Source organism: Dendrobates tinctorius, unplaced genomic scaffold (genome assembly GCF_039654945.1).
Source record: "Dendrobates tinctorius isolate UK_male_01 unplaced genomic scaffold, ASM3965494v1 ptg000120l, whole genome shotgun sequence".
Lineage (NCBI taxonomy): Eukaryota > Metazoa > Chordata > Amphibia > Anura > Dendrobatidae > Dendrobates > Dendrobates tinctorius.
This window is the reverse complement of record NW_027361788.1, coordinates 45,201,746-45,223,773: the sequence shown is the minus strand read 5'-3', so window position 1 is coordinate 45,223,773 and position 22,028 is coordinate 45,201,746. Positions and strand designations below refer to the sequence as shown.

At 44.0% G+C, this 22,028-nt stretch overlaps 2 protein-coding genes across 2 annotated transcripts; both read left to right on the top strand.

Moving 5' to 3' along the window:
* Positions 1-1,500: 1,500 nt before the first annotated feature.
* LOC141046788 (olfactory receptor 5A2-like) lies at positions 1,501-2,442 on the top strand. Its single transcript, XM_073541416.1, has one exon. The coding sequence runs from the start codon at positions 1,501-1,503 to the stop codon at positions 2,440-2,442; it is 942 nt and encodes a 313-aa protein (XP_073397517.1).
* Positions 2,443-17,160: 14,718 nt separating this feature from the next.
* On the top strand, positions 17,161-18,117 carry LOC141046750 (olfactory receptor 5V1-like). The gene has a single exon (XM_073541394.1). The coding sequence runs from the start codon at positions 17,161-17,163 to the stop codon at positions 18,115-18,117; it is 957 nt and encodes a 318-aa protein (XP_073397495.1).
* The last annotated feature ends 3,911 nt before the right edge of the window (positions 18,118-22,028 follow it).

Below are 22,028 nucleotides of genomic sequence, written 5' to 3'. Positions count from 1 at the left end.
TATATGCATTTTATATTTGGATGCTTTTCTATCTGATAATCTACAATGGTTGATAAATCAGCATCTTTAATACCTCTGTTTCTTGATCTTTCTGGATCCTCTTTTGCTAACAAGGCCCCAACCATCAATATTACAGTTCAAGACAGAAAATAATATTTGCGCTGCTGTATTGGTGGGACAGCGGTCTCTCATTTATAGCAGCACTGCGCTTCCAAAACTATAAGCCTAAGCATGCTGGGACTTGTAGTTTTACATCTGGTGAGGCACAGGTCAGTACTGTAGACTGGTACATTTGTCATAAACTGCAGATGTGTAAGAAGCAGTCAGTCAGAATGGGTTTTATAGCCTATGAATAGAAACAAGGATGTTTCCGTTTGAGACAGCAAGCAATGATATGGAGGAAAATAAATAATACAAAAGATTAGACAAGCCCATTAGTGGGATTAATGTGCAACAAAGGATACAGATTCTACCAGATATAGCTTTAAAAAAAAATTTAATTTCTTTTGAAATTCATGAATTAGATAACTGGCGCCAAGCACACCTACTCCTACCATCAGCATAAAATGCTATAGTTGGGTTGCAATTTTCCAATTTGTAAGAATGCTATAAATATAAGGAAAGGTGGCATCTTCATCCTCACCCAGTCTGCAGTTTAGTCCCCTCTTTTCTTTGCTTGTAACTTTTCAAAATCCTCCTAAGCCCTAAAAAAATCTATAGAGTGTGAAACAGTAAGTAAAAGAGATAGTTGAGAGAGAGGAGGGAGATGCAGCTGCAGTTTCTCACCCAATATTTCAGTGCAACAGCAGGAGTGATATTGGAGGAGGAGCAAATGTGGTCAGGTGAGGAGTCCACCTACTGTGCAACAAGACACTGGTTCCATTATATCTATTTTTTATTTTTAATGATAGGTATTCGGACTGGCAACACCAATGAGGTAGATCCATCATGCATCATCCATCCATCATACATAAAATTCCACAGAAGAACAAACCTTAATTATGGACTTCTACATGGACGATGCTATCAAGGTAAGATGGAGTCAAGTTGTACAAACAACATGTAACATAGTAACCACCAATATCTATCAACCTTCCAGGAACTTGATGGATTTCAAAACCTGAGGATGACCTAATCTGATGACAATCACATTGTATGACTATTTGTGAAGAGAGAAGCCATCAAGATCTAAAATGTATCATACAATATCTATGCAATATATAATGGTAATGAGTTTTACTCTTCAGTCAAGGTTTTCCTGATTTTATGGAGGCTATTATAGCTAATGACCAGGATTTACCCAAAATTTCAATCACAAGTCTATCTAGATGCATCATTCATACCCATCATATTGCATACATAGACATCTGTTTTTAGAATTCTTAGTCGTTTTGATCAGTTTCTGGCCATCTCAAAAACTTTAAGAGATTTAATGGTTAATTTTTTGCGGACTTTTCTGTAATTTTTTTTTTACTTGTTGTCCAGATCTCCAGTAAACTCATGGCAAAAGCTGAAAACCAGTCATCAGTGTCCATATTTCTGGTTGTGGGTCTATGTGACACAGAAGAGCCTCAACTTATGATCTTCCTTGTCTTCCTTGGCATCTATCTCATCACAATTATCGGCAATATTGTGATTCTAAGTGTCATCTCCTTTGACAAGAGGCTACACACCCCCATGTACTTTTTCTTAGCCAACCTTTCCATTATTGACATCATCTTCTCCTCCGTTACTGTCCCAAAGCTTTTGTTCATTCTGGTCACTGGTCAGAAGGCCACATCTTTTTCAGGCTGTGTTACCCAACTTTCATGTTTTCAATTATTCGTGGTGGCGGAGTGCTACCTCCTTGCAATCATGGCTTATGATAGGTATGTGGCAATCTGCTTCCCGCTCAACTACACCCTCATAATGAGCCAGGAGGTAAGGATCAGATCAGTCATTGCCTGCTGGGCTTGTGGCCTTGTGAACTCGTTGGTCCAAGCTATTTCAATCTCCCGTCTTAATTTTTGTGGTCCAAATAAAGTAGATCATTTCTTCTGTGACGTTACTCCTTTATTCAAGTTGTCTTGCTCTGACACTCGTCTTGGCGAGGCTTTATTTTTGATTGTAGTCGTGGTGGCTGGGATGGGGCCACTGACTTTCATCTTGGTCACCTATGGCCGGATCATTTCTGCTGTTACAAAGATTAGCACAGCGAGAGGTCGTTCAAAGACCTTCTCTACTTGCGCCTCCCACTTCACAGTCGTGGCTCTGTATTACGGCAGCGGGATTTTCAGCTACATCTGGCCCTCCTCGACCTACGCCATGGACAAAGATGTTAAGGTGGTGGCTGTGCTCTACACCATCATGACACCCATGTTGAACCCCCTTATTTATAGTCTGAGAAACAGGGATGTAAAACGGGCACTGAAGAAAGTACTGGGGAGCAAGGGAATAAAATAATTTCTCAATATCTACAGTTATCTATGTTTTGTCACCTGTTATCACTTAATAAAAGGTTGTTTGAAATGTATACACATAAAACATTCCCAAAAATTTGCAAGAGTAAGAATATATGAGTTTCAAAGATTCTAAATAAATATCAAAATGAGTTAAGTGGGGTCTCAGACCCAGATTGGAATAAGTTACTATTTATCTTCAGGTTGGGTCTTATTTTTCACAATCACAAAGTGAAGTGACCCTTGATTATAGTAGATTGTGGCCACAACACTACTGATTCAAACACCTCAGAAGGGCCCTTATCTCAGAAGTGGTTTCCTCCACTGCTCCTTATTGACAGCCTACTTTGATCTAATGTGTATGGGATTTTAAGGGTCTTACCACATTCTTCTACAAGGGGTGGGTAGTGGTTATTTACACTACAGTAGGATGTTTTGTCAGCTAGTATATTCTGTCTGGTGGGATGTTCTGTCCGGTATGATGTTCTGTCCGGTATGATGTTCTGTCCGGTAGGATGTTCTGTCTAGTAGGATGTTCTGTCCGGTATGATGTTCTGTCAGGTAGGATGTTGTGTCTAGAAGGATGTCCTGTCCCGTAGGATGTTCTGTCTGGTAGGATGTTGTGTCTTGTAGGATGTTCTGTCCGGTAGGATGTTCTGCCCGGTTGGATGTTCTGTCCAGTAGGATGTTGTCTAGTAGGATGCTCTGTCCGGTGTTCCGTCCGGTAGGATGTTCCATCCGGTTGAATGTTCTGTCTTGCACGATAATCTATCCAGTAGAATATTCTTTCCGTCCCATAGGATGTTCTGTCCATCTGTGATACTCTATCCAGTAGGATCTTCTATCCGGTATGATGTTCTGTCCAGTAGGATGTACCTTCTGGTTGAATGTTTTGTCCAGCCTGATATCCTGTCTGGTAGGATGTTGTGTCTAGTAGGATGCTCTGTCCGGTAGGATGTTTTGTCCGGTTGAATGTTCTGTCCTGCATGATAATCTATCCAGTAGTATATTCTGTTCCATAGGATGTTCTGTTCGGCTGTGATACTCTATCCAGTAGGATGCTCTATCCGGTATGATCTTCTGTCCAGTAGGATGTACCTTCTGGTTGAATGTTTTGTCCAGTAAGATATTCTATTCAGTAGGATGTTTTGTCCAACAGGATATTCTGTGCGGTAGGATTTTCTATCCTGTATGATATTCTGCCTGATAGCATGTTGTGTCTAGTAGGATGTTTTGTCCAGAAGCAGTGGTGAAGGAAACCACCACCAATCATTTGTCCTATGCCCTTACAGTGTTTGCTCCAATAATCCTCACCCTCCTTCGCTATCCCCTAACCCCAGCACCTTCTAACCAAATAATCATCTCCCCTTCCCTCTTACCTTAACACCTGACCTCCTCTGCTGACCTGCTCCTCAACCTCAGATCTGTCCTAACAAAACTTAGAACAAGCTGGCCACTCTCTTTCTCTCACCTGCTCTCCATCACTCTGCTTCTCCTCACTGCTGGTGACATATCTCCCAATCCTGGACCACCACAGCTAATACTTCCCATTAATTCCCCTTCCTACCACTCCCTATCTAATATGAACTACCAAAATCTCTCCAATGTAAAACACGTACCCTTGACGCCCACCCCCTGCTCCCTCTCTCTGGAGTACTCTGGAATGCCCACTTCATATGCATTAAGCTTCATGTAATTCATGACCTCTTTCTCTCTCGCAATCTTGCCTTCCTGGGCCTCACAGAAACATGGCTGACACCCTCTGACACCACCTTCCCTGCTGCGTTGTGTTACAGCGGCCTCCACTTCACCCACACTCCTCGTCCTGGCAACGGTGGAGGTGTGGGTCTTCTCCTTTCTTCTAACTGCACCTTTAACTTAATCCCACCTCTACCTTCCCTTATCCTCCCATCTTTTGAAGTCCACTCTGTCCGCATCTCCTCTCCCTCCAAACTCCAAGTGACCGTCATATACCAACCTCAGGGCCCGGCCACTGCCTTTATTGACCAATTCTCTACCTGGTTTCTTCACTTTCTTTCCACTGACATCCTTCAACATCCCTACTGATACCCTTCAGTCAACAGCCTCCAAACTCCTGTCTCGTACTTCATCTTTTGGACTTGCTCAGTGGTCCTCCTCAGCCACCCACACAGACGGACATACATTAGACCTGGTCTTCACCTGTCTCTGCTCTCTATCTAACTTTATCACCTCTCCTCTCCCTCTATCCGACCACCATCTACTCACTTTCTCATCCCTGTCCTCCTCACCTGTCACCTATGTCCAGCAACATGCGCACCCCCGCAGAAACCTCGCACACCTAGACACCCACACGCTCTCTGACTCTATTCTACTACTGGCTACCATATCCTCACTCCACGACACAGACAGTGCCACTGCTCTCTACAATGCCATTGTCATGATCCAGGAAGGGCTTTGTCTTTGGCCCATCCTGGTCAGACAGGGGTTAATTGTTTCTGCCTCTCTCTGGCAGAGGGCGGCTATTTAATGCTCACTTGACCTAGGTCCGGTGTCAGTTATACTCCTGCCCTCGGCTGAGTCAGTTGACCTCGTGCATACGTGTGCCTTGTGCCTGATATCTTGCTTGCTTGTTTGGTTTTGATCCGGTTCTGTCCCTGTTACGAGTTCTACCTGTCCCTCTTGTACTGCGCTACCGCTCTGTGTATGACCCCTGGCTACGTATTGACCGTTCTGTGATTATCCCTCCTGTACCTCGCTGCCTGCTCTGTGTGTGACCTCCTGGCTTGTCTGACCTGCGTTTTCCTCTACTACAGTTTCCCTGCAGTAGGTACATTATATCATCTGCAGCAGTAGGACGCTAAGCCTCGCCCCCTGCAGTCACATGATCTAGGTCCTGGGACGCCTTACTATTTTCAGTGCCGCAGGTCCTGTCTGCTTAAACCGTCACTACTGTATTGGACCCCGCACTCTCCCATAGTGGGGGTAAGTCACCCTGCTCGGCGTGGCAGTTTGCCGACGCTGACAGGGTCCAGACTTTTGAGTCCTGATAGCCACTCTTGCATCAGCTATTGACACAGTCACCCCTCTCATTCGTGGCAGAGTGTGATGTATCAATAGACAACCGTGGCACAATAACATCACTAAAAAGCTCCAGCAAGTGTCCAGGGTTGCAGAGCGACATTGGAAGAAAACATATTCTCAAGATAATTTCATTGCATTCAAACAGACAACACTCGCTTTCAAATCTGCCCTCACCTCTGCTAAAAAGACCTACTTCACAACCCTCCTATCTTCCCTATTTTACAACCCCGAACAGTTATTCAAAACTTTTAACTACGTCCTCTGTCCACCACTGCCCCCTCCAACCTCCCTCATCTCTGCTGAGGACTTTGCCACACACTTTAAAAATAAGATCGACCAAACAAGGCAAGTCTTAATTGTTCAACAACCACAACCCCTTTGTATACAAGACCAATGCCCAAACCCCATAACCTCCCTCTCCAACATCACTGAAGGGGAGCTTAATTGTCTCCTTTCCAAATCACACATCATCACCTGTGCACTTGACCCTATCCCATTCCACCTCCTCCCCAACCTCACCACCACTCTTATCCCATCCCTAACCCACCTCTTCAACCTATCACTAAATTCTGGTACCTTCCCTTCTACTTTCAAACATGCTACAATCACGCCTATCCTCAAAAAGCCAACCCTCGATCCAACCGCTTTGTCCATCTATCGCCCCATATCACTGCTCCCATTCGCTTCCAAACTCCTAGAGCAGCATGTCCACGCTGAACTTTCCTCCCACCTCTCCTCTAACTTGCTCTTTGACAATCTACAATCTGGTTTCCACCCCCATCATTCCACTGAGATTGCACTGACCAAAATTACTAACGATCTACAGTTGTGGCCAAAAGTATTGACACCCCTGCAATTTTGTCAGATAATACTCAGTTTCTTCCTGAAAATGATTGCAAACACAAATTCTTTGGTATTAGTATCTTCATTTAATTTGTCTTAAATGAAAAAACACAAAAAGAATTGTCCTAAAGCGAAATTGGATATAATTCCACACCAAACATAAAAAGAGGGTGGACAAAAGTATTGGCACTGTTCAAAAAATCATGTGATGCTTCTCTAATTTGTGTAATTAACAGCACCTGTAACTTACCTGTGGCACCTAACAGGTGTTGGCAATAACTAAATCACACTTTCAGCCAGTTGACATGGATTAAAGTTGACTCAACCTCTGTCCTGTGTCCTTGTGTGTACCACATTGAGCATGGGGAAAAGAAAGAAGACAAAGAACTGTCTGAGGACTTGAGAAACCAAATTGTGAGGAAGCATGAGCAATCTCAAGGCTACAAGTCCATCTCCAAAGACCTGAATGTTCCTGTGTCTACCGTGCACAGTGTCATCAAGAAGTTTAAAGCCCATGGCACTGTGGCTAACCTCCCTAGATGTGGACAGAAAAGAAAAATTGACAAGAGATTTCAACGCAAGATTGTGCGGATGTTGGATAAAGAACCTCGACTAGCATCCAAACAAGTTCAAGCTGCCCTGCAGTCCGAGGGTACAACAGTGTCAACCCGTACTATCCATCAGCGTCTAAATGAAAAGGGACTGTATGGTAGGAGACCCAGGAAGACCCCACTTCTTACCCCGAGACAAAAAAAAGCCAGGCTGGAGTTTGCCAAAACTTACCTGAAAAAGCCTAAAACGTTTTGGAAGAATGTTCTTTGGTCAGATGAGACAAAAGTAGAGCTTTTTGGGCAAAGGCATCAACATAGAGTTTACAGGAGAAAAAAAGAGGCATTCAAAGAAAAAAACACGGTCCCTACAGTCAAACATAGCGGAGGTTCCCTGATGCTTTGGGGTTTCTTTGCTGCCTCTGGCACTGGACTGCTTGACCGTGTGCATGGCATTATGAAGTCTGAAGACTATCAACAAATTTTGCAGCATAATGTAGGGCCCAGTGTGAGAAAGCTGGGTCTCCCTCTGAGGTCATGGGTCTTCCAGCAGGACAATGACCCAAAACACACTTCAAAAAGCACTAGAAAATGGTTTGAGAGAAAGCACTGGAGACTTCTAAGGTGGCCAGCAATGAGTCCAGACCTGAATCCCATAGAACACCTGTGGAGAGATCTAAAAATGGCAGTTTGGATAAGGCACCCTTCTAATATTAGGGACCTGGAGCAGGTTGCCAAAGAAAAATGGTCTAAAATTCCAGCAGAGCATTGTAAGAAACTCATTGATGGTTACCGGAATTGGTTGGTCGCAGTTATTTTGGCTAAAGGTTGTGCAACCAAGTATTAGGCTGAGGGTGCCAATACTTTTGTCTGGCCCATTTTTGGAGTTTTGTGTGAAATGATCAATGTTTTCCTTTTTGCTTCATTCTCTTTTGTGTTTTTTCATTTAAGACAAATTAAATGAAAATAATAATACCAAAGAATTTGTGTTTGCAATCATTTTCAGGAAGAAACTGAGTATTATCTGACAAAATTTCAGAGGTGTCAATACTTTTGGCCACAACTGTACTTACAGCCAAAGCTAACGGACAATACTCTATACTCCTTCTAGATCTGTCCTCTGCTTTTGACACAGTTGACCACTGCCTCTTACTACAGATCCTATGCTCCTATAGCATCAAAGACCTCACCCTATCCTGGATCTCCTCATACCTTTCCAACCGCACATTCAGCGTCTCCCACTCCCATACTGCATCCTCATTCCTCCCTCTCTCTGTTGGAGTCCCCCAAGGCTCTGTTCTAGGACCCCTATTTTCTCAATCTATACACTTGGCCTGGGGCAACTCATAAGGTCCCATGGATTCCAGCATCACCTTTATGCTGATGACACTTAGATCTACCTCTCTGGCCCAGATGTCTCCTCTCTGCTGTCCAGAATCTCGGAGTGTCTATCAGCCATATCTTCCTTCTTCTCCTCTCGCTTCCTCAAACTCAATGTAGACAAATCTGAACTCATCATCTTTCCTCCATCTCACAGATCTTCCTATCGGAAGTCTGCTGCCTCGGAGTAACCCTTGACTCTGCCCTGTTCTTCAAACCACACATCCAAGCTCTTTCCACCTCCTGTCGCCTCCAGCTCAAAAATATTTCCAGAATGTGTCCTTTCCTCAATCTACTAAAATGCTTGTACATGTCCTCATCATCTCCCGCCTTGACTACTGCAACATTATTTTCTGTGGCATCCCTGCTAACACCCTCGCACCTCTCCAGTCCATCCTTAACTCTGCTGCCCGACAAATTCATCTCTCTCCTTGCTACTCCTATGCTTCTCCCCTCTACAAATCTCTTCACTGGCTCCCATTCCCTCAGCAAATCCAGTTCAAATTACTAATACTGACCTACAAAGCCAACCATAACCTGTCCCCTCCATATATCTCTGAACAAATCTCCCAATATCTTCCCTCAAGTAATCTCCGGTCCTCCCAAGTCCTTCTTCTCTCCTCCACACTTATTCGCTCCTGACTTAACCGCTTCCAAGACTTCTCCCGAATATCCCCCATCCTCTTGAATTCTGTGCCCCAACACATCCGACTATCAACCACATTCTGATCTTTCAGATGGAACCTGAAAACCCACCTCTTCAAGAAAGCTTACAGCCTGCAATGTCCCCACTGCCTCCTCACCACTAACGGAGCTACCACCTCACCAACACCGGAGCTGCTGCAACCTCCCATCCTACTGTCCCCTTCCCCACCATCCTGTAGATTGTAAGACCGCAAGGGCAGGGTCCTCTTCCCTCTGTATCAGTCTGTGATTGTTAGTTTGCTTACTGTAAGTGATATCTGTAATTTATATGTTATCCCTTCTCAAGAACAGCACCATGGAATCAATGGTGCTATATAAATAAATAATAAAAATAATTTGTAGAAGAATGTGGCAGGAACCTTAAAGGGGGTTTTACACATAGAGATATCGCTAGCGATATCGCTATAACGTCACTGATTTTGTGACGTTATAGCGATATCGCTAGCGACATCGCTATGTGTGATACCTCCGACCGGCTCCCCTGCTGGTTATCGCTGATCGCGCGAGAATGTCCGGCTCCATTTCTCGTCGTCTGCTTCCTGCTGGACTTCCTGCTGTGTGAGACGAGCGACGCGTGGAGGCGGGCGGGAGGATGTCTTCATCGCTGTGTGTGAAAGGTGAGTATCGTGCGCTGCATCGCTGCTGCATCGCTGTGAGATCTTTCTGTGTGAAAGCTCACTAGCGATCATTTAGCGATGCACCAGCGATCCTGACCGGGTCGTATCGCTGGTCGGATTGCTGGTGCATCGCTAAATGTAAAAGGGCCTTAAGACCCAATACACATTATATCACAGTAAGCCAGAACCACCAATTCCAGTGGGACTGTCCACACAATTCTTCAGTACGACAGAGAGAAAAGAATGGTGTAGTTTTAGTTTAAACTCTGATCCTTTTTTTTAATCTTGGGACATAACCCACTGCCAGAGGTGTCTAGTGTAGTAGCCGCTTTCTTCTTCCCTGCTTCTATCCTAGTGGTTATGTCAATAGAGGAGTCATGATAGACAACTGAGGGCCAGTAGCTATCTCCTGTCTATGGGCATTATTAGGCCAGATTTAAGGGGGTTTTACACTAAGCGATATCGCTAGCAATATCGCTAAAACGTCACTGGTTTTGTGACGTTATAGCGATATTGCTAGCGATATCGCTATGTGTGATACTTACCAGCGACCGGCTCCCCCGCTGTCCATCGCTGATCGTGCGAGAATGTCCGGCTCCATTTCTCGTCGGGCGCTTCCTGCTGAGACTTCCTGCTGTGACGACGAGCGACGCGTGGAGGCGGGCGGGAGGACGTCTGGATCGCTGTGTGTAAATGGTAAGTATCGTGCGCTGCGTCGCTGCTGCATCGCTGTGAGGTCTTTCTGTATGAAAGCTCACTAGCGATCATTTAGCGATGCACCAGCGATCCTGACCGGGTCGGATCGCTGGTCGGATCGCTGGTGCATCCCTAAATGTAAAAGGGCCTTTAGGCTACAGCTAGACACTAAAATTGCAGTGACACATTGCAGGTAATGATTTTCTATGGCACCGTGTTGCAACCTGCAACTGTGACTCAGAGTCACAAATGTTTCCAAATGTTTGTGATTTTATGTCGCTGGTCATACTTTGCAGGCAACAGTCTTGCCATAGACTTTAATGTAAATCGCATATGAAATGGGACTTGTGTGCTACTCATCTGCAATTTGGCAGTTTTTATGTCCTGCAAAATCAGAGGTATAATATACACTCACTGGCCACTTTATTAGGTACACCTGTCCAACTGTGTGTTAAGACTTAATTTCTAATCAGCCAATCACATGGCGGCAACTCAGTGCATTTAGGCATGTAGACATGGTCAAGACAATCTCCTGCAGTTCAAACCGAGCATCAGTATGGGGAAGAAAGGTGATTTGAGTGCCTTTGAACGTGGCATGATTGTTGGTGCCAGAAGGGCTGGTCTGAGTATTTCAGAAACTGCTGATCTACTGGGATTTTCACGCACAACCATCTCTAGGGTTTACAGAGAATGGTCCGAAAAAGAAAAAAAATCCAGTGAGCGGCAGTTCTGTGGCCGGAAATGCCTTGTTGATGCCAGAGGTCAGAGGAGAATGGGCAGACTGGTTCGAGCTGATAGAAAGGCAACAGTGACTCAAATTGCCACCCGTTACAACCAAGGTAGGCAGAAGAGCATCTCTGAACGCACAGTGCGTCGAACTTTGAGGCAGATGGGCTACAGCAGCAGAAGACCACACTGGGTACCACTCCTCTCAGCTAAGAACAGGAAACTGAGGCTACAATTTGCACAAGCTCATCGAAATTGGACAGTAGAAGATTGGAAAAACTTTGCCTGGTCTGATGAGTCTCGATTTCTGCTGCGACATTCGGATGGTAGGGTCAGAATTTGGCGTAAACAACATGAAAGCATGGATCCATCCTGCCTTGTATCAACGGTTCAGGCTGGTGGTGGTGGTGTCATGGTGTGGGGAATTTTTTCTTGGCACTCTTTGGGCCCCTTGGTACCAATTGAGCATCGTTGCAACGCCACAGCCTACCTGAGTATTGTTGCTGACCATGTCCATCCCTTTATGACCACAATGTACCCAACATCTGATGGCTACTTTCAGCAGGATAATGCGCCATGTCATAAAGCTCGAATCATCTCAGATTGGTTTCTTGAACATGACAATGAGTTCACTGTACTCAAATGGCCTCCTCAGTCACCAGATCTCAATCCAATAGAGCATCTTTGGGATGTGGTGGAACGGGAGATTCGCATCAGGGATGTGCAGCCGACAAATCTGCGCCAACTGTGTGATGCCATCATGTCAATATGGTCCAAAATCTCTGAGGAATGCTTCCAGCACCTTGTTGAATCTCTGCCACGAAGAATTGAGGCAGTTCTGAAGGCAAAAGGGGGTCCAACCCGTTACTAGCATGGTGTACCTAATAAAGTGGCCAGTGAGTGTAGTCAGGTTTCAGCAAGCAGCAGATAACTTGTACAAATGTTTTTGTTGCGCCACTTTTCAGAGAATATATGTTTTTATTGTGTTTTTTTATTTATTGTTATGAGCTGCAGAAAAAGTTTTGAGTGAAAAGTTTTGAGGCAATTAAACTTCTAGAAAAGTTTTCAGTAACCGAAGTAACAAAGTCACAAGGGGATCTCTCTAAAGGGTTTTATAGGAGCGGAGAGACAGAACGTGTATGCCTGAGGAAAGACTGTGAGTATGATGCCAGAGACTGCAGAGTTACACCAGGAGGTGTACTTACTTTTTAGCTATGTTAATTACTGAGCAGTTGGATTCTTCATTTGCAAACATTCTGGGAATTTCTATTTATTTTGGAATAGAAAGTATAGGCCCATCTCATCTATGATTTTTGCATACCAGTATTTTGTTTTATTTGGAATATTTTTTCACCTTTTTACCTTTTTAACATTTTTTTTCTAATTTTGGGACATTTTTTAATTTTAGCATGAGCGCAGTTAAGATTTGTGCAGCTTTAGGTCACTGCACGGTACTGTGCACTATATGGCAGCTTTTCATGCAGTGAATGACAACAATAAAATATTGAATATTAATGTATTTGGGCCTGTAAATGTCACAAATTTGGGTGCAAACCTGATTTTTGCTAAAAAAAAGTTTAACTTTCTTTCGCATTGCACTTTTTTAAAACTCATAAAAGTAGAGGAGGACCAATAGATTTATCATAACTTATAAGAAATGGGTATAAAATATAGCACTAACCTACGCCAGCATATAGGTGTCACAGATTTGCTTTTCTGGTTCACAGACAGACAAAAATGCTCCAAAGTTAATAAGAGGCACATAGTACTCAAACGTAATACTGATGTATGGAGTGCTAGACTTAGGAAATCACCATGCCCCTTGTATTGTATATTCTTACCATTTGAGCTTCTTGTGAGTATATGAGAACACTGGTCTTTACTTTCACAGGTTACATACAAAGGGAGCGCTGCTTTCATCTGAGATGAGGATACAGTTGTGTGCTGTCTAGGCAGTGAAATGTGAGTTAGAAATGTAGAAAGTGGCAAATGAATGTTTGGTGCTTTTCGCTATCAATGCAGCGCTCTCTTATAGATGCTTCTCCAATACAAACCCCTGGGCTTTTTGTCAGCTGACATTACAAGGCTTGGCACTCAACTGAATGATCCTTTTTGAAAATAAGTTTTTATTGTGGCAGTCACAACCCATACCCACCAGGTATAAACTCTTACAGGCATAAAGCCCCTAGAGACTTAAGCTCCATTGCCTGTTCCAATTTCTCCCGGATTCACCAGAGCACTACACGTGTTATAGACAGTTGGTCATTGCAGTAACCTCCAAAATTACTGCCTTGTAATAGGATCTTATATAATTCTCCACTATTAACTTCATCATCTGCAGCAGTCGGCAGACTGACGAAGGCCAATTGTAGGCCGAAACGTCCTTTGTGACTGCCACAATAAAAACTTATTTTCAAAAAGGATCATTCAGTTGAGTGCCAAGTTACTTTATTATTCACTTGGGTCTGGGTAACCTACTTGTGCACCCTGTAGTAGTGCCACGCTATACTTTACACGGCATTACAAGGCTGACATCAACCCCAATACTATTACCCACTTGCCACCGCACCATGGCAAGTGGGAAGAGCAGAGGCTAAGAGCCAAAATTGGTGCATCTAATGGATGCGCCATTTCTGGGACAGCTGAAGTCAGATGTTCTTAGTCTGGGAGGGAGCCGATATCCATGTTCCCTTCCTAAGCTATTAATATCAGCCCGCAGATGTCTGCCTAGCCTTTGCTGGTTATTAATAATAGGGTGGATCCCATGTTATTTTTTGGGGGTCACTCCTTGTTAATGACCAGTAAAGGCTAAGTAGACAGCTGTCCGCTGATATTAATAGCCTGGGAAGCTCCATGTTTATTGCTCCCTTCCCAGACTATAAACATCAGCCCCAGCTGTCTGCTTTCCCTCAGCCAGTTAAGAATAATATGAGAGACCTCACCTTTTTTTCTTTTATTCCATCTATATAGCTCTACTATTGTTATCTGACGATTCACGCTGTGAATTTACTCTATTCGGCTGATGAAATGTCGGGTTTCCTATCAGATGGGTGCATAAAATTTGCACAGCACATGCATGGTCCGTGTGCCTTGCAATTTTTTTTTCTTGCACTCATTGACTTTCATTGGTGAGTCTTGGCTGTTTCCATACGCGGCATGCTGCAAAATTTTCCTCACCCCAATTCCAGGTGAGGAAATACTCGCAGATGAGCACTGTCTCTTTGACTAACAATGTAGCAATGCGCAATGCGATGGGAAGTTTTCTCATATGAAACGCATATGTGAGCAAACCCTAACTGATCTTGGCTATTTAATCACTTTAGATGCCATGGCCCATAGCAGAGATCAGAGTTATCTAGTATACAGCTGACAAGAGTGTTCTCATTTACAGACAGCAAGCAAATATCTTACAAATGGTGATAAATTAAAATACAAAATATATTAGTGAGTTATAAAGCACTTAACGGAGTATTCCCATCTCCAAGATCCTATCCCAATATGTAGTAAATCTAATAATAATGACACAATTATCAAATACCACTAATTAGAAATGTAGTATAGTTCTTCTGATTCACTATGTCTCTTACCCCATGTGCAGGGCATTGCAGTAGCTTAGGTATCCATGGTTATAACCAGTAGTGGCTAACTGTCATTATATATATAAGTGCTCGCAACCATGGATACCTAAGTTACTGCAATACCCTGCACATAGAGTAAGCGACATAGAGAATCAGAAGAACTATACTACATTTCTAATTATGAGTATTTGACATAATTATTACACCTACTACATATTGGGATAGGATCTTATTTAAAAGAAAAAACTTTAAAAAGAAACCTGTCACTAGGTTTGGGGTCACTAATCTGCCAGTACATCATCATGCATTTGAGATCCTGCTGGGTTTTTGGGAATTAGGGAGTAAAAAAAGATGAAGAGTAACCTAAAGTGAGTCTGGGATGCTTCCTCAGTGGCAGCAGCTCCATACACATTACACAGATGAAACCAAGGACAGTACAGTACACATCTCTTCACTCTGCATGTGAGATAGTCTGTAGTTTATTTTTATGGGGTTCACAATGCAGAAAATATAACATGTTAATTTATTTTTTATTGTAGTATTATTATTATTATTATTATTACTATTATTCATTTTTATAGCGCTATTTATTTCATGTTGCTTTACATGTGAAAAAGGGGCATACAAAGACAAGCACGATAAACATGAGCATTACAAGGCACACACAAGTACAGAATCAGAGAGGACCCCGCCTGCGAGGGCTCACAGTCTACAGGATGGGTCACTACTCACTATATGTGCACCAAGCCATTTATATACCACATTGTAATACTCCTACAGCATAAAACAAGCAGGAACCTTCTTCCTTTTTTAAACCCCCTTAGATGCTATTGACCATGTCAGCTAAATAGGTTAACCGGCTAAGATCGGTGTTATATAGTATACAACTGGATGGTGAGGGCATAAATCCTGTAAGACAATTTGACCTAACTGCACATTTGGTCTTACGGATATATGTTTTTTTGTTATTTAGGGGAATGTATCATTTTCTCCATTATTAATCTCCTGCATCAGGTTAAGGACTTTGTGGCTACATATTTTTTTTTTTTACCTTTGATTCTTTTTGTGCTATATACTGATCTATAGTCCTAAAATACTGGTCTCCCAGAAGTCACTGTTGCCTGTACGGCATGGTCAAAAAGGCAGAAATTGTAAAATACAGAAATACAGATGTGAGCAGGTAGTGGGATGCAGTAACGGACCGGAGGCAGGGCAAGGGTTAACGTGAGATTTAATTGAACAGTGGATACTCCAGGCAGGGAGGAAAGGGGAATAAATGATTTGAGCAGAAATTGTTAACATGCAATGAAACAGGTGCAGGCAATTTAAAGGGAAGTTCAGTAATGTAACACTTATCAGTCCGACGACGTCAGATTCTGAAATCCTGGATTCAATCATTGGCACCAAGGCAATGGTGCACAAGGGGTCCGGCGGCATCCTGAGGAAGATGGCGCTCCGGATCCTGGCTGCGACGGTGAATCCTCGCTGTCCTGACGGGGTCCTGGCAGCGGTGGTGTATCCTTGTTGTCCTGATGGGGGTCCTGGGTCCAGGAAACTAAGTAGAGGTACAGTCACGGTGTCTAACACTGCTAGAGTATGATGTCACTGAGCAGATGCAAGCGGGTGTATCAGGATACAGTTCACAGCGGGTCACTCGGCTTTCCGATCTCAGCATGTGCGCGTCTATGTCCTGACAGAGAACTTTGTCACTCACAGTCTCCGGTGTCAGCGTATACTTTGCTGGTCTCTGTCGGCAGTCTCTGGTTGAGGGTCTGAGGCCCCTAAGGATTGAGCCTGCTCCATCCCGTTGCACAAAGGTCAGAGCTCTGACTATATCCTCCTGCGTGCTGCACATTTCCTCCAAATCTGCCCGGCTTCCAGCGTGCTGCAGCTTCTTTTGTATAACCTCACCCCCTAACACTGAATGCAAAGGTCGGTCCAGGGTTTTAAGATTTCCCCCATGAAACTTGGGTGACAGCCCCGACAGTTCCAGATCCGCAACGGAAAAGGTACGCCTGGTCCAGTCCTTCTCCTTACACAGACACTGCCTTTTCTTATAGACGTACGGATGTCTCTGACCAGAATTGTAGAAATTTGTAATAGTGGCCATAAAGGGGCAAAAAAATAAGTGAGTGTCTAATGTGGGTTATGTACAAATGAATGAATGAATCATAATCCACACGCCAAAAAGATCTTAGTATTAGTCCTAGTATTTTTGAACTTGTCTCCAATTAGTCGTGAGACCCATTGGGCATCACATGAGGGATGACATCTTTTGTGCAGTGCGATAAAGGTCACCAATTTTGTAAGTGTGTCTTAAAGGTAGATATGCCCAATTAACCTTCTAAAATTTGCTTTTGTGTGGTTGGGTTTCTTAGTACTGAAAGTAGGCATGGAGTAATAGATTATATTGCGAAAGAACTTATTTTAGAGCCCCTTTGAGGTAACTAAAGGATATGGGACATGAGGCTAAGATGGCCAATATGACACTGTGAATAAAGAGGTAAATAAATCCATTCTACCTAATACTAGTAGTCTCTTAACCTTTTAGATCATCTCGTCTCCAATGGAACACTCTAACAAGTCATCGGTGTCCATCTTTCTGATTGTTGGGCTTTCGGAAACAGCAGATCCTCAGATCCTCCTTTTTCTCATCTTCCTGGCCATATATCTAATCACAGTGATAGGAAACATAGTTATTCTGAGCGTCATTTCCTCGAACCGAAAACTCCACACGCCTATGTACTTCTTCCTGGCCAACCTTGCCGCGGTTGACATCCTTTTGTCTTCGGTCACTGTCCCCAAGCTCTTGTTAATTTTGGTCACAGCCCAGAAGTCAATTTCGTATGCTGGATGTGTCACCCAACTCTACTTTTTCCAGCTTTTCATGGTGGTGGAGTGTTATATTCTTACGGTCATGGCTTATGATAGGTATGTGGCCATCTGCTTTCCACTCAACTACACCCTCATTATGAGTAGAGCTGTAAGAATTCGAATCGTACTTGCCTGTTGGGCCAGTGGTCTTCTGAACTCTGTGGTCCAAGCTGTTTCTGTATGCCATCTTGACTTTTGTAGTCCAAACAAGGTTGACCATTTTTTCTGTGATGTTACTCCGCTCTTCAAGTTGTCTTGCTCTGACACAAAAGTCGGGGAGGGACTGTTCATGATAGTGGTCGTCATTGCTGGGATGGGGCCCCTCATTTTTATATTGGTGACCTATGGCCGGATCATTTCTGCGGTTACAAAGATTAGCACCAGCCAAGGTCGTCGAAAGACCTTCTCCACTTGCGCCTCTCACTTCATGGTCGTGGCTCTATATTACGGCAGTGGGATCTTCAGTTACATATGGCCCTCTTCCACCTATGCCATGGACAAAGATGTCAAACTGGTGGCTGTGCTCTATACCGTTATGACGCCCATGCTGAACCCCATTATTTATAGCTTGAGAAATCGGGAGGTAAAATTTGCCATGAGGAAAGCAATGGGAATTTATCCTAAACATCATGATAACCGAACATTATAAGATTGATGGCCTTTACCTAATCATTACATTGTCTTAAACCCCAAAATTATGGACTCCAATTCAAATTTTCAAAAACCTATGCTGCCCTTCCACAATTTTGTGTATCGTCTTCTGTTCCCCTTTTCTAGAGAAAACTAGTAGTGATGACGAAAGTAGAAAAAAGTGTTCTGAAGATGTTGATGGGGAATTATTAACTCATTCATTGTGCTCCATATCATTTTTTCCATCCTCATTCTCTTTCTTGTCATCTGTGACTTTATTTTTTTTACCCTAAAAGCTGGAAATTGAAAGTGTACAGATCCGTAACAGAAAGTTGAAGGTTTTAGTGATATGGAAAAACACGGTGTACATAAATATGCTATATTCTCTAGAAAATTTGTGATTAGAGGAACTTTTCCAAAATTCAAAGTAACAAATCGACAACTTGTTTCGAGATGGTTTCAGGTAAAACTACAAAACATGCTTTACAGACTGTAAATGGACATATTATAAATTGCATTTCCAATGCCCTATTTGCATCTCCAGCCCCTAAATTTGACATAGGGGATGGTGTTACAGTATATAATCTAGCACAGGTCAGTCTTGTTTTTTGACACAAACCAATTTTTTTTTCAGTACAAAGTGAAATAAAAAAGACAACTTTATCACTAGGGAAGGTAAAGGTTGATTTGTTCTTTATCATAAGCAATGGTTTTACACACACAATGGTCATTATTTACAGCAGGTGAAATAAGTATTGAACACATCACCAATTTTCTAAGTAAATATTTTTCTAAATGTGCTATTGACATACAATTCTCACCAGATGTTGGTAACAACCCATCCAGTACACATGGATAAAGCATAAATGTCCATAAATTATGTGTAATAATGAGAAATGACACCTGAAAAAAGTATTGAACATGTTTGCTGAAATTTATTTAATACTTTGTACAAAAGCCTTTGCTGGACTTGACAGCTTCAAGACACCTCTTTTATGGAGAAACTAGTCGCAGGCATTGCTCAGATGTGATTTTGGCCCGTTCTTCCACACAAACATTCATCACATCTCGGCCATTATGGCAGCTCTATTTTCTTTCTCTGAAACCAATTGAGAGATTCCTTGGCTGCATGTTTGAGATCATCATCTTACTGAAATGTCCACCCTCATTTCACCTTCATCATCCTGGTAGATGGCAGCTGATTTTTATCAAAAATGTCTCAACTAGAGTTGAGCGAAATGGGTCGAAAAAATTCAAAAGTCGCCGACTTTTGGCAAAGTCGGGTTTCATGAAACGAAACCCGACCCTAGGATGAGGTCGGCCACGAGGTCGGCGACTTACGCGCCAAAGTCGCGTTTCAAAAGTTTGTTTTGCGCTCTTTTTCAGCCAATCAGGATCCACGGACACTGTGGGCAACGTGATGACATAGGCACGGGTCACCACCATGTTTCAGAAGGGCATGCAAGTGATTGGCTTGCTTTGGTGGGCGTCACAGGGGGTATAAAAGGGCGTGCACGCTGACCGCCATCTTACTTCTGCCGATCTTAGTATAGGGAGAGGTTGCTGCTGATTCTGTAGGGAGAGCGTTAGGCAGGGAAGAAGACAAAAAAACTGCTTCTGCTGCTAGCGATTTGGCCTGCACAACACACAAGTCACTGTGTGTGCAGTGCAAGGGGAGGCTATATTGTGGTGTATCAGTGGTGTTGGTTGTTGGGCTGCCTTTTAAGGCTTCCTGACACGCTGGCATTGCTGTTTACCCACTGCTCCGCAAACTGCTTTTTTAAAAGCAATCCAATCTCCCTTATCCTCTCGTCACTTTGGACACAGGCAGCTGTGCCATCGAGTGTGTCACATAGCGCTCAGATATCAGTGGGCCGCACACAATCCACAAGTGTCCACTGTCCACAAGTGTACGCAGAGATTCAAAATCTCCATTATCCTCTCGTCACTTTGGTCACAGGCAGCTGTGCCATCGAGCGTGTCACATAGCGCTCAGATATCAGTGGGCCGCACACAATCCACAAGTGTCCAGTGTCCAAAAGTGTACGCAGAGATTCAAAATCTCCATTATCCTCTCGTCACTTTGGTCACAGGCAGCTGTGCCATCGAGCGTGTCACATAGCGCTCAGATATCAGTGGGCCGCACACAATCCACAAGTGTCCACTGTCCACAAGTGTACGCAGAGATTCAAAATCTCCATTATCCTCTCGTCACTTTGGTCACAGGCAGCTGTGCCATCGAGCGTCTCACATAGCGCTCAGATATCAGTGGGCCGCACACAATCCACAAGTGTCCACTGTCCAAAAGTGTACGCAGAGATTCAGAATCTCCATTATCCTCTCGTCACTTTGGTCACAGGCAGCTGTGCCATCGAGCGTGTCACATAGCGCTCAGATATCAGTGGGCCGCACACATTCCACAAGTGTCCAGTGTCCACAAGTGTACGCAGAGATTCAAAATCTCCATTATCCTCTCGTCACTTTGGTCACAGGCAGCTGTGCCATCGAGCGTGTCACATAGCGCTCAGATATCAGTGGGCCGCACACAATCCACAAGTGTCCAGTGTCCAAAAGTGTACGCAGAGATTCAAAATCTCCATTATCCTCTCGTCACTTTGGTCACAGGCAGCTGTGCCATCGAGCGTGTCACATAGCGCTCAGATATCAGTGGGCCGCACACAATCCACAAGTGTCCAGTGTCCACAAGTGTACGCAGAGATTCAAAATCTCCATTATCCTCTCGTCACTTTGGTCACAGGCAGCTGTGCCATCGAGCGTGTCACATAGCGCTCAGATATCAGTGGGCCGCACACAATCCACAAGTGTCCAGTGTCCAAAAGTGTACGCAGAGATTCAAAATCTCCATTATCCTCTCGTCACTTTGGTCACAGGCAGCTGTGCCATCGAGCGTGTCACATAGCGCTCAGATATCAGTGGGCCGCACACAATCCACAAGTGTCCACTGTCCACAAGTGTACGCAGAGATTCAAAATCTCCATTATCCTCTCGTCACTTTGGTCACAGGCAGCTGTGCCATCGAGCGTGTCACATAGCGCTCAGATATCAGTGGGCCGCACACAATCCACAAGTGTCCAGTGTCCAAAGTGTACGCAGAGATTCAAAATCTCCATTATCCTCTCGTCACTTTGGTCACAGGCAGCTGTGCCATCGAGCGTGTCACATAGCGCTCAGATATCAGTGGGCCGCACACAATCCACAAGTGTCCACTGTCCACAAGTGTACGCAGAGATTCAAAATCTCCATTATCCTCTCGTCACTTTGGTCACAGGCAGCTGTGCCATCGAGCGTGTCACATAGCGCTCAGATATCAGTGGGCCGCACACAATCCACAAGTGTCCAGTGTCCAAAAGTGTACGCAGAGATTCAAAATCTCCATTATCCTCTCGTCACTTTGGTCACAGGCAGCTGTGCCATCGAGCGTGTCACATAGCGCTCAGATATCAGTGGGCCGCACACAATCCACAAGTGTCCACTGTCCACAAGTGTACGCAGAGATTCAAAATCTCCATTATCCTCTCGTCACTTTGGTCACAGGCAGCTGTGCCATCGAGCGTGTCACATAGCGCTCAGATATCAGTGGGCCGCACACAATCCACAAGTGTCCAGTGTCCAAAAGTGTACGCAGAGATTCAAAATCTCCATTATCCTCTCGTCACTTTGGTCACAGGCAGCTGTGCCATCGAGCGTGTCACATAGCGCTCAGATATCAGTGGGCCGCACACAATCCACAAGTGTCCAGTGTCCACAAGTGTACGCAGAGATTCAAAATCTCCATTATCCTCTCGTCACTTTGGTCACAGGCAGCTGTGCCATCGAGCGTGTCACATAGCGCTCAGATATCAGTGGGCCGCACACAATCCACAAGTGTCCAGTGTCCAAAAGTGTACGCAGAGATTCAAAATCTCCATT

What these genes read in the sequence shown, in the direction of transcription:
- LOC141046750 (XM_073541394.1), top strand. Translation starts at nt 17,161, where the DNA reads ATGGAACACTCTAACAAGTCATCGGTGTCCATCTTTCTGATTGTTGGG.
- LOC141046788 (XM_073541416.1), top strand. Translation starts at nt 1,501, where the DNA reads ATGGCAAAAGCTGAAAACCAGTCATCAGTGTCCATATTTCTGGTTGTG.